The sequence below is a fragment of the Schistocerca cancellata genome, chromosome 3, assembly GCF_023864275.1.
Source record: "Schistocerca cancellata isolate TAMUIC-IGC-003103 chromosome 3, iqSchCanc2.1, whole genome shotgun sequence".
Lineage (NCBI taxonomy): Eukaryota > Metazoa > Arthropoda > Insecta > Orthoptera > Acrididae > Schistocerca > Schistocerca cancellata.
The window spans coordinates 56,100,696-56,113,298 of record NC_064628.1 but is presented as its reverse complement, the minus strand read 5'-3'; the positions used below and the strand labels follow the sequence as shown (position 1 = coordinate 56,113,298).

Genomic DNA, 12,603 nt, shown 5'->3' with positions numbered 1-12,603 from the left:
ATGCTGACTGTGTTTGTGGCTGTGTTTTCATAGTTTTGTAGGGCTATACTAAGAGGGAATTGATGGAGTTAATTGAAGAGTGTATTGAGGAGGAGAGTACTGCAGTTTCAGATGCTTTTTCGTCTTAGAGGGGTTTAGGGAGGAGGTGTTTTGATCATTTAGTTGTGAACCATAGTTTAGAGTTTATAATTATGAAACTGGGGCATGTACTGATACAATAGAGGGGTTTTGGGTGTCAGTTAAATCAATGCATCGGATGGGGAAGAGACGCCTTCTAACCTGCAGTCTCATCTAGATGAGTATTGCTGGTGGCAGAGTGTCCTTGGGGATTATTGTGTTTTTCTGAGGGCTGTGGGTAAGATGTATAGGTTGAAGGTGATTAGTTGAGAGGGTTTGGTATGCGCTGGTGGGGGGGGGGGGGGAGGGAGTGGGGGTTTGTGGGTAATCAATGCGGTTTTAGGTGGGTTGGTTTTGGTTGGGGGAGGGGGTTGTTTTATGATTATGTTGTAGAGGGACATTTTTGTTGCAGTAGTCGTTGATTTGTAAGGTGTGAGTTTCGTTTTCTTTGTGGTTTTGTTGGGGGGGGGGGGGGTGATGGTTGGGGTTGGTAGGTTGTGGGTGTTTGGGTTTTTGTTTGTTTGTGTGTGTGTGTGTGTGTGTGTGTGTGTGTGTGTGTGTGTGTGTGTGTGAGAGAGAGAGAGAGAGAGAGAGAGAGAGAGAGGGGGGGGGGGGGAGGGAGAGTGAGTGAGTGAGTGAGTGAGTGAGTGAGTGCTTGGGGTGGCACAACCTAGTTTGCAGAACTGGAATTTGTTGGTGGTGAGTATTCTTTTGTTTTTGTTTTTTGTATTGTTCTTGTGTTGTGATGTTTTGTGTATTTATGTTTGTACTGATTGTGTATTTTATTTCTGTAGGGATGTTTGATTTTTAAGTTTTTGAGGTATTGTGGGTTTGGTTTTATTTTCGTAGTTGTAGGTGTTGATTTTTTGGCACCATCAGCTGTGGTTGAGCTACATAGATTAAGGGAAATGTCCCAATTGCAATTTTTGTAAATGTTGGTATTTTGGTATCATCAGCTGTGGTTGACCTATATACGTCAAGGGGAATGTCCAATTCCAATTTTTGTAGTTGTTGGTATTGGGGTTTCGGTATCATCAGCTGTGGTTGACCTGTGTAGGTCAAGGGAAATGTCTGATTCAACTTTATGTCCAGTTCCAAGTTTTTTAGTTGTAGATGTTGGTGGTTTGGTATTGTCAGCTGTGGTTGACCTATATAAATCAAGAGAAATGTCAGACTCCAATTTTTATAGTTGTAGGTGTTTGTTTTTTGTGGTATCCACAGTTTGTGGTTGAGCTATATAGATCAAGAGAAGTATCTGATTCCTGTGGACTTGGTATAGTGGAATGTGTCGTCGTCGGCCCCCCCCCCCCCCCCCCCCCCCCCCCCCCCCCCCCCGCTGTCATTTTGTGTTTCTTGGGATCATGGTGTGCTTTTTTTATTTTAATATTTAGCTTATCCCCACCCTAAAACACTCAATTTGTTCTGTTTGACTATATTTTTGGAGGGAGATATTATTATTATCATCGCATTTATATGTATTTTTGTGTTTGTTGCCGTATGTATGTAGTGATGTCATAGGTGCCATATTGGAGACGCTGAGAATGGTCATTTCCCCCATATTGATAATATCACAGGTCAGAGCAGACAAGTGGAATCACCACGCTTCTGTAATCCCCGGAGGAACTATCAGTTTCAAATTTGCCAGTGCCTGAGGATTTTCTGTTATTAGACACCCACATTTGATTTGTATTTTGTTATACTTGTGTTTGACTTTTCAATTTTCACGTTTATAAAATCCATACTACTTTGCTTTTATTTTCAATATTATGTATGTTTTTTTTTTTTTCATTTTTTTGCGGGAAGTGTTACCCTCCTGTATATTTTTTCATACCTTGGTAGTAATCTAAATACAGTGGATTAACATAGTGCTTCCATAAAGACCTGAGAAATTTAAGTGTCAGCGTGTACTTTCTAATAGCTACAGTTATTTTCCTTAGCTGCTGAAATTCCTATGTTTGGAAAATTAATTTAAACAATGTGCACAATTTAGAGAAGTTAGCTACTACATTGTTTTCCATGTACATTTCATCCCAGGTTTGATTTACCAATGCCCTAGAAGAAGTATGTATTTTACACTCCAAGAAGAATCATTTGCAGCCTGTCTGTAGCTTTATTATCTGGCAGTAATGCTCAAAAAGATCATGATGTGTTACGAATACTTTACAATTCTCCCTGTCAATATATGTTTGCGAAAGGCCTAAAACTGGAGCTAAACTTTTTGATGCTCTTCTAGCAGAGTTTACCATTTGTATCACACGAAAAGTGCTCAAAATATTTAGGACATTATTACTGATTTCATCCTCAACACTAGTGATAGTTTTGGAGGCTGCAATTCTTTCTAGGACTTCAGTTAGATAGCCAACAAAATTCTTCAGGGATTGTGACCGTGTTGTTAACATGTAAAATTTTGAAATTTTTTGGTGACTATTGCAAATGGCCTTCCTCCGGATTTTGCACTGAACTAGAAAAACTTAATTTCTTACATGGTAAGGGAAGAAGCTGTTTTTGTAGTCTGATTGGGTATTGAAAATTAGGCATGCCAGTAGTCTGCGTACATACAGCTGCTGTGGTCTCCTGCAGGCGTGTGTGGGTTGCTCCGTGAACACTGTCATCCCTAAGTGCTGTTACTGCTGGCAGCCAAGGCACTGGAAGTCTGTAGCTGTCTTCTTTATTCATGTTAGCAGGCCACTTAGCTATTTCTATTGCCTCTGTAACCTCGCCTCTCAAGGTAAGTGACTGTTTCACCAGTACGATTATTGGTTTGTGCTCTCATCCTGATGTTCCACCATCACTCTGACTTGTTGTTTCGTCTCAGATGCATCTGTCTTTCATTTTCAGATGTCTTTGTGCTAATGTGTCACCCTGCCTCACCTACGTACGCTAGTCCACGGTCACAGCCAGTTTTGTAGACTCCAGCAGTATGCAGTTTGTTGAGCAAAGACATCTTTTATTTTGTTGCCGCTGTGAAAAAGTGGCTTGATACCTGCTCAGCAGAGAGTCCATATTACCTTCATCCTTTGTTGCCATAGTTTTATCTGTCATCTTTATCCCATAAACATTGGTTCCAAAGATGGATTTGAGGTTATGTAGATTAGCCTTCAAATGCTTTTCATTGCTGATTCTGTGGGCCCTCTAGTTAATGTATGAAGGGCAGGTTTCTTCCACTTAGAATGATAATGGGAGGTGACGTGTAGATACCTGTCCATGCCAGTGGATTTTCTATATACTCTGTGGCCAAGTTTACCATCAGGTTTTTTGGTAAACTGCCAAGGAAAGGCAACACCCCATTCTTTTTTATCTCCATCGTAAATTCAATATTTCTGTGCTATTTATTTAGGTGTTGGAGGAAGTTCCCTAGCTCTTCTTCTCCATGTGACCAGATGACGAAGATATCATCATAGTGCTGGAACCAGCATTCTGGGTGTAACAGTGTGGACTGGAGAGCTGTTTCTTCAGACGCGTCGATTGAAATGTCTTCAGATGCTCCATTGAAATGTCTGGTGCAGTAGGTGAGAGAGAGGAACCCATGGCTACACAGTCTATCTGTTCATAAAACTCCCCTTTCCACCTGGAATAGGTGGTTTTTAAAGAAGAATTGAAGTTTTTATCATTCAGCAGTCAGCACAACGCCCTGAAGAAGGCCATTTGGAGCAGTGACTGAAATGTTGGAGTATTTTACTTATTAACACTGGGGTAGCATACATTGAACAATTTTGGGTCAGGAGGAATATGCGATAGGAGTTGTCGACCTTGACCAGCGATGTATTGTTAATGGCCGCTGTGATGTCAAATTTTGATGTGTATGTGCACAGTTATGTTAGTTGGTGAAACCAGTTACTATGAAAGCTAAACAACTTGGCTGTGGTGAGAGATTGATCTGTACCTTGCTTGAGGTCTAGGTTAGGTAGGAAGGTGACAATTTGGTTGTGAGTTGGTGAACTCAATGAATGTGTGTGTGTGTGTGTGTGTGTGTGTGGGGGGGGGGTTGAAAAAAGTCACTGATATTACATTACTGTCACAATGTTATTTATAAGTTGTTTGTTGTGTTTTCTAAGTCACTGGTCAGAGACGATGGCTCATATCAAATATTCCTTTTTATCCAGAATTTGATTGACAGTAACAATGGCTGCAAGAGGGTTTTGATTACATTCAGTTAATTTGTTGAAGAAAGTGTCCACATTACCGCTAGGTGGGTGGTACAGGCACAGAATAATTAACTTCTCAAGGATGTCTAGTATTTTTAGTTAAGTGGCTGCCATTTCAGAAGGTTTACTTACACCAATTGTGATCAGATGTTCTCTAGTTTTAAGCAGCTGCTGTTTGCCTTATATTGGTATCTTAATATGTACTTGATTATGTGGCTGTTTTTCAAAGAAGCTGATTACCTACATCTGTAAGGAAAGATACTTTTTTACAAGATACCATTGCTTGCCATACAGATTTTTTAATTAATGCTACTGCTTGCTATGTAGCTGACAGGAATTTTCAGTCTTTGATTCTAAATAGTTTACAGGACTGTCAAATGAAGTAAGTTTTGAACAGCCTTTTAAATTGGTAGGGATTTCCAGTTTCTGGCCTTATGTTATGTGGGACCTTGTTGAATACCTTTACACAAGAATACATAACTCGACTACATGCCATACTGGGAGACAGATTCTACATTAAAAAAAATTTTTTTTCCTTGTATCGTGCTTGTACAAGTTGGAGTTCAGCTGAAACTGATTTTTATTAATAACAAACACCATTAAGGAGTAAATTCACAGGAAGGTGGGTATAAGAATGCCAGGATTCTTAACAATGCCCCTGCAAGATGTTCAGTTATCTACTTTACACAATATTCTTACTGGCACTTCTACAGAATTAGCAGTTTATTTACTTTTCATGCATTACCCAAGAAGATAGTTCCATAAAACAGTCTTTACGTATAGGGTGTTTAAATCTTTCATAAGAAAAGAACAGTCTCTCTTGATGAACCAAAGCTTCCTGCTTTCTTATGAATGTATAAAATCGTACCGTGCATTTGATTTTAAACTTTTGTCTGTGTGATCATTCCACTGTGATTGTTACTCCCATGTTTGTACGACATGATTGACTCATTAATTTGGTACACCTAGCAGAGGCAATTTGAGAACATTTTTTCCACACACATGACTTGTAATTTGGATATCCCTTGTCCTCTCTTTCTCGCCGCATACTTTCATCTGAACATCTTACAGCTGTGGCACCACTCTCAGCATGGTGCCCCAAGCAGTGGCTTGTGTCACTTGGGCATTAAGCCATTCCTGAGTCCAAGACTGTTGAATTTTATTGTCCATAGAAGTGCACAGCTTAACATTCATCCAGAATGAAAGTTAGTTCTGAATCTTTGCACCAGGCTGATATTTTGTCTAGTGCTGAATGGATGTTACCCAATTTTGATCTGTTCAGCTTATCTTTATCCTCTATCCTTATTCACTGTCCAACATAGCATGCTGATTTTTGCCTGTCAAGAAGTTCTGTGTCCAGCTACCAGTCTGAAATGATACCTCTTAAGGACATTGTCCATCGCATCTGTTGTTGTGGTACTGAATCAAAAAGTTTAAAAATGATCTGGAAACATTATATCCAAGTGGTTACCTTTCTGTGGGTTGTCAGATATCATTTGTGAAGAATATAAGTTGGGTTTTGGACAATTTGTGTTCAGAATCACCCGTCGATGGTAAGCAATGAAAACCTTGTAACTCCATTTGTTAAATTTTACAGGAGGTGCAAAAACGGTTTCGTAAAAAATAGTGTAAAGTGATACAGATAAAGTTGCTACAAGTGTAACTATGCAGTAGAAGTCTAGTTATTGGCAGATTAAAGAAATCTCTGCAGTTTTTAATATATCTTTGATCATGGAGTAAATGGTTACCGGTAGTACAAGGTCTTCACAGACAGATTGAGTTAACGAGGTCTTCATTGCATACCATCACAATGCTGCTTAACAGTTGTTACAGCTACTTTGTATAATATCTGGTGAAAGAGTTAGAAAATTAGCATATGTTGCATACTTATATTAATTGATGTTACATGGAACAATTTCTTAGGTAATTCCACACATAGAAACAAAGTACAGTATTCAGTACTTTGCTGTAACCTCATGTATGCAACTGTTTAAAAAATTGAGCCTAATAACAACAGCCTCACAGTGTATTTAGTCTCTTATGATATTGGTTGCAAAGAATCAGGAAGAGCTTAAAAAATAAAAATAACTGACCACCAGTGAAAATACTCTTATTAGTAGACTTACTGACATTTTACATATCTCAGTGAATAGTCGCAAATGTGACATGCAGAACATGTAAATTAGCTAACCAGATTTTGAGTGCAGAAGCATCAGGCACTTTAGAAAGCCCACCGTTTTTGGCCTTAGAATGAGTTTTGTCAGATACCAGATAAAGCACTGTGAAGTCAAGATTACTAGTCTTTCAGTGTCGTAATATTCTCTACGAAGGATTGGATCCCAGCCTTTGTTTATTTCTTCTGAATCATCTCATTCTTCCAGATTGTCTCTGTTGGTTTAAAATGGCTACCACACAGCAGCAGTAAGTGTGGAAGACTTTAGCTGTATGGATGGTGATCAGTGTTCTGTACTGGAAGGTATTGTGTGACTGTATAACTTGTGGTGTGTGTTCTCATAGAATATGTGCTGAGCAGATGAATACAGTCATATCAGTTGTTTGCATTATGTTATGTTTATTGCTCCATGAATGTCAGTCTCCACAGCAGGAGATGAAATCTTAGGAAGAATCATGTATTGTAAACCATCATTAAAATCCCAAGAAAATGAGATACTGCAAAGGAATGAAGCACCAGCTGTGAAATCCTGCAGTCTTGATGATTTCTCAAAGTTGGTGAAGGTAGGTTCTGTGGCTTTCTCCAAAGACTGAGTAATAGTAGCATTTTTTATTGTACATGATCTGGATGATTTCCAGACAGAGCATGCTGGCAACCCTTTAGAGGTCTGTATGATAAAAGCCAGCCATCATTGTGTGTGTAATAATGCAGCAGAGGTAGGCCATGTCATGCTTCACTGCTGCCATAGTCTCAGCAGATTTTCTCCTCTTCAGACTTGGCAGTTTGATGCTCACTGTAGACAAATGAAAAAGGTAACTGCAGTAATGTTCAGCATTTCTTGTCACTGTATGCTCATTTATTTGCTTATCTTTGTGTTGTGGCATGAAGTGTAGTAAGAGCAAGAGCATTAGACAGCCTGAGAAGTGGTGCAGTGGTGAGACACTGAACTCATATTCAAGAGGATGTCACTTCAAATACCCTCCAGCCATCCAGATTTAGATTTTCTGTGATTTCCCTAACTCACTTAAGACAGATGTTGAGGTGGTTGCCTGGAAAGTGCATGTCCAATTTCCTTTCCCGTCGTTTCCCAGTCAAAGCTTATGCCCTGTCTCTAATGACCTTGTCAACAATAGAATGTTAAACCCTAGTCTTCCTTCTTTCCATTTAATACTTTTTACAGATTGAAAGATGAGTCCTTAAATTGTTTGAATCACTGAAATGTGGTCGATTGTGGAGAAACATGTTCTCCACATGCCTATTACAACACTTCATTCGTTTCCATAGCAGGTTCCTTCAGAAAAAAATAAAATTTGAAGCCACTTGTTGCTGATTGGGAACTGTCTCTTCTTTACATGAGTGGCTCTCTGTGTTTCTTGCGTACATGCTATGATATTCTAAGGTGCACATGGGCACAAATTTCATATTTATAATTCAGTTCACTTATCACAGTTGTCTGAGTGAAAGAAAATAAAACACAATTTCTCTCCTTGTTGACAAATCATTTCTTTGGCAACTGTCTTCACTTCCAGTCAGATAAAATTTGAGTCTTTCTGACAGTGTCACTCATCTTGTTCTGCTCACATCTTTCATTCCAACCGTGCTTTATCTGCAGTTGGCTTTAAACTGTAATGATTATTATGTTTTACAACAAAATTATTATTATAAATATTTCTAATTATTCATCTTTGAAAAATGAAGGAACATTTTTATGCTGAATGTTTGTTATTGTCACATTATTTTCATTTTAGCATTTTATAGATCTTGCAACAGTTTCACATTTGAAATGACATGTTCTGTTATCATGTACCTTAGACACACAGGCTCTGTGGAATAAAAATAGGGCCAGCCGCTGTGGCCGAGCGGTTCTAGACGCTTCAGTCCGGAACTGCGCTGCTGCTACGGTCGCAGGTTCGAATCCTGCCTCTGGCATGGATGTGTGTGATGTCCTTAGGTTAGTTAGGTTTAAGTAGTTCTAAGTCTAGTGGACTGATGACCTCAGATGTTAAGTCCCATAGTGCTTAGAGCCATTTGAATTTTGAATAAAAATATATAAACACATGATTAAATTTGAGCTGTTACGTAATATAGTCACTATCTAAATTGAAATAAATATATTAACTATATGTCCATTAGAGTTTTATTTTTTCATTATCCCATTTTCAGGAAATATGGTCCTATGCCAAAGTTTCCGAAGCAAAGACTTTGGGCAAGAGGCATACTGATGGTTGGAGTCATGGCGGTAGTATATTTTACATCGAAGAACTCTCGTGAAATATGCATAGCAAAACAAAAGGACGTTTTGCAACACCAAGCACAAGACATTGCCTGTTCAAATGAAATAAAAGCAGAGCTCATGAAATTTCCAGGTACAGAATAAAAATAAAAAAGACTGTGTATATCAGCTTCTGCCTAACTGGTCAACAATGCAAATTTATTTTATGCACAAGGAGTTGGAAACATCAGCTTTAAGATTGACCTCCTCTCATAATATCAGTTTTTATTTTTTCTGCAGGATGTGCACCTGCCCGTTGTGGACGGTTGGTATCTGATAAGTTAGTTTCAGCAACAGAGGCAGAGATGCTGCTCAGTCTTGCTCAACGAGGTATTGGACTTGGTGGCTCCGATGGAGGAGCTTCAATTTTGGACCTCCACTCAGGAGCGCTGTCACATGGAAGAACTTTCACCAACATATATATGTTGGAAAAGGCAAAGAATTTATTCAAGAAACCTGACTTTGCAATATACAAGTAAGCATACTGTGTTTTTCAAACAGTCAGTTGTAATTTTGAATGTGTGGTGGAAGACAGAAAGAAAAGTACCCAATTTGAAGCCATTAGTTTGTGATGTCATCTAAGTAAATAGTTATGCAGAGAAAGGCTAGACTGATTTTTTTTTTAAGTAGGCTAATTATTTACCAGAAGTGAGTATCATTTGAGAATAATTTGTGCTTGGAGTGAGCCTATCCTTGTAAACGTATTTTTCACTTTTAACACATCTTTCCTGTGGCAAAAATCACCCCATTATTTTAAATTCATATGTTTACTGAGGTATTGTGATATACAGTCTTAATTTATTGTGACAAATTTAAAATGGCCACGTCTTTTGAACCAGTGAACGAAAACCAATGGTTTGTGTAATATTGGGCTGGTGTAGTAGTTTGGTAGTGTTTTTCCACAAGTTTAATAAACACAACAGATGCACGTAACAGAGACTTCAGTCATCAGTAGTATATTCTCCTTCACTCTTTACAGCAGTCTGCCAACAGTGGGGTGACTTTTCTATTCTGCAACAGTAAAATCACATGGGTTTGAGGCAAAGAACTCATCAAACCATGCTCGGAGTGGATTTTCATCCGAAAATGATGTTCTTTGTAGGTTGTTCAATAGTGAGCGGAAAAGGTGAAAATCTGAGCGGGATCAGGTGAATAAGGTGGGTGTGGAATGATTTTCCAGCCCAGTTCTTGTATAGTGTTTTTGTCAGTCTAGCAGAATGTGAGCGGGCGTTATCTTAGAGTAGCATCACTTCATTCAGTCTTCCTGATCATCATTCTTGGTTTGTGTGTGCAAAACATTCCAGTTGCTGACAGTAAATATCAGCAGTGATGGTTATTCCTCAGGGAAGCAATTTATAGTACACCACACTTCTGCTATTCCACCAGATGCACAACATTATCTTTAGTAGATGTGCGCAGGTCTTTGTACAGGAAGTTGCTGCTTTGTTTGGGCTCAACAATTCTTTTCCTTGTATTAGCATAAAGACACCATTTCTCGTCACCAGTAATGATACAGAATAGGAATGGTCAGTGTTGTTCAAGAACCAGTTGATGACGAGCAAGCAGAAATGCAAATTTTTGCACAGAAATCCACCCACTGCTTTTTGTGGTTTTGGTTTAGAGCATTCGGCACCCATACATATGATTTCTGAACCTTTGCCATTGCATGCAAATGTTGCACGATGGAACGATCACAGTTCATCGCATTTGCCAGTTCTCGAGTTGACTGATGTGGATCATTGTGGATTAATGCATTTAAACAATCTTCATCAAACTCTGAAGGTATTCTTGAATGTGGAGAATCACTAATGTTAAAACAAATCCTCCTTACAATGAGTTAACCAGTGGCATTATCCCCATACACAGCACAAATGTCTATAGCTGCCTCCACTGCTGTCAGTCTTCTATTGAATTCAGGTAGAAGAATATGTTGGAAATGTTCAGATTTTTTCAGTTGGCACTCCATTTTCTAGCCTCCACAGCTCTACTCACTATCTCCAAATGACAATATGTAAACTCAAATGGCAGCAGTGAACTACAAATAAAAAATGACTTCAATAATTAAACACATAGCAACTCTAGTACCAACAGGCAAAACAAAAATGCTGTGAACTTATGCACCAACCTCATATTTTGTATGCTGAAAACGCAACTCACCATAATTTAGCAGTTACAGTAAATATAAACTGAAGTTTAATGACTGACTCCTGTGTCATGAAGTAACAGTAAAATGCTCTGAAGTGGTTCCTAGAGCAGTTTTATTGTTAAATTCATGTCTCATTTTCTGAATCTTTTATACCGGTTGTGAAGGATGGTAGGAAACCAAAGAAAGCTGTATTACTTTCCGGCACTATTGTTTGTTTGTGTGCTTTATGAGTAAAATCCCTGTAGTTGGCTAGAGATGTTATTGAGGAGAACTCAATATGATCAACAGTGAAGAGATATTGCTAGCTGTAGAGGCAAAGCATGAGCATGAGTAAGGATAAGTGCAAAGGGTAGAAGAGACAATGCCCTATTTTTCCCCTCATTAATTATAATTATTTCCTGTAACATTTTACGTCTTGTGTTTTGTTGTTTGCTTTCAGAATTTTATATGACCCATTTTAAATGCTTATTGCATCCTGTATTAAAATTTAATTAGTGCTAACTGTCTCATTTTAGAATTGTGAAATTAAAGATCCAGCAAGCTGTTGCATATCATTTCGGTTTGGACTACACTGCAATCCATTTAACACATCCCACATTCTTTTCTCGCCTGACTGATGCTCCTCCGAAGACTGTACATGATGAATATTGGCACCCACATGTGGATAAGGTGAGTTGTGTTGAATGTGTTAACAATCTGAAACCTTCAGTGGACTGGTGCAGTTAATGTATATTTAACAGTTCATACATGAAATATGTGTAAATGGTGGTGATTCTTTTTACAAAAGGGGTCTGATACATGCATTGAAATTACGTTAATGTGCATTTATTATATGTAAATATATAATGAAGGGCAAGTCTCTGGAGTGAATCTTCATTCTGCAGCAGTGTGTACGCTGTTTTGAAACTTATTGGGACAGATTAAAACGGTGTGGGGGACTGGGTAACTCAGTCAGTAAGAGCATATCTTGTGAAAGTCAAGGTTCTAGGTTCGATTACTGGTGCAGCACACCACTTTAATATACCATGGAAATTTCAGTAGGCATCTGATTTAAAATAACAAGAGTGCACAGGTTTCTGTGGCAAAAAGGCATGTTGGAGTTCTTTGGACAAAATCCAGCGTGATCTTAATAAGAACTGGTTTATTACAAAAGAATGAACTAATTTTGTAAAAAATATCTTGTACTAAGCTATTTCATAATTGTCCTAAATTGGTTCCTTTAAAAAGAATGCAGCTAAGTTGTTTGCCTGTCCTTGCACTGTCTGAAATTCTGCTACATTTCTAACAAACTTGAGGTCGATAGGATGTTAAGTTCTAATGTTACTAGTTTGAGCTTGTAACTTTTTCGCTTGAAGATACCTCAAAGAATTTTTTCTATATTTTTCACTTTTTCTTTCCTTTTTTCATGATCCGCTAATATGTATAATGTTAAACATCAGATAACAAGAATGTTCAATTAATGAAAGCTGAAATGTATTTTGGAGGAATTCTAAAATTGATTTGATTTGATCAGTGTAAAGATGGATGCCTCTTTGAACACTGATAGAATGCAAAATAAAATTGTAGTAGCTGGGCTGGCTTATGTAGTACTTTTTTTCAATACAGTATAGCTCATAAAATTAGTTGTGTAGGACTATTTATTGGGGACATTTTCACGAGAGCTGCCAAAAATTGAAACTGAGTGATATAGCATAGTTGTTGAGGCATTTAATTATCTCAAAATTAATTTGCTGAATGCAAATCTTTGACA

At 38.2% G+C, this 12,603-nt stretch overlaps 1 protein-coding gene across 1 annotated transcript in view; it reads left to right on the top strand.

Moving 5' to 3' along the window:
• LOC126176957 (2-oxoglutarate and iron-dependent oxygenase domain-containing protein 3-like) overlaps positions 1-12,603 on the top strand; it is a 45,837-nt gene that overhangs the window by 10,153 nt on the left and 23,081 nt on the right. The window contains exons 2-4 of the mRNA XM_049924165.1: positions 8,599-8,801; positions 8,948-9,182; positions 11,369-11,522. Coding sequence (XP_049780122.1) covers positions 8,599-8,801; positions 8,948-9,182; positions 11,369-11,522 — 592 coding nt within the window. The remainder of the gene's footprint in view (positions 1-8,598; positions 8,802-8,947; positions 9,183-11,368; positions 11,523-12,603) is intronic.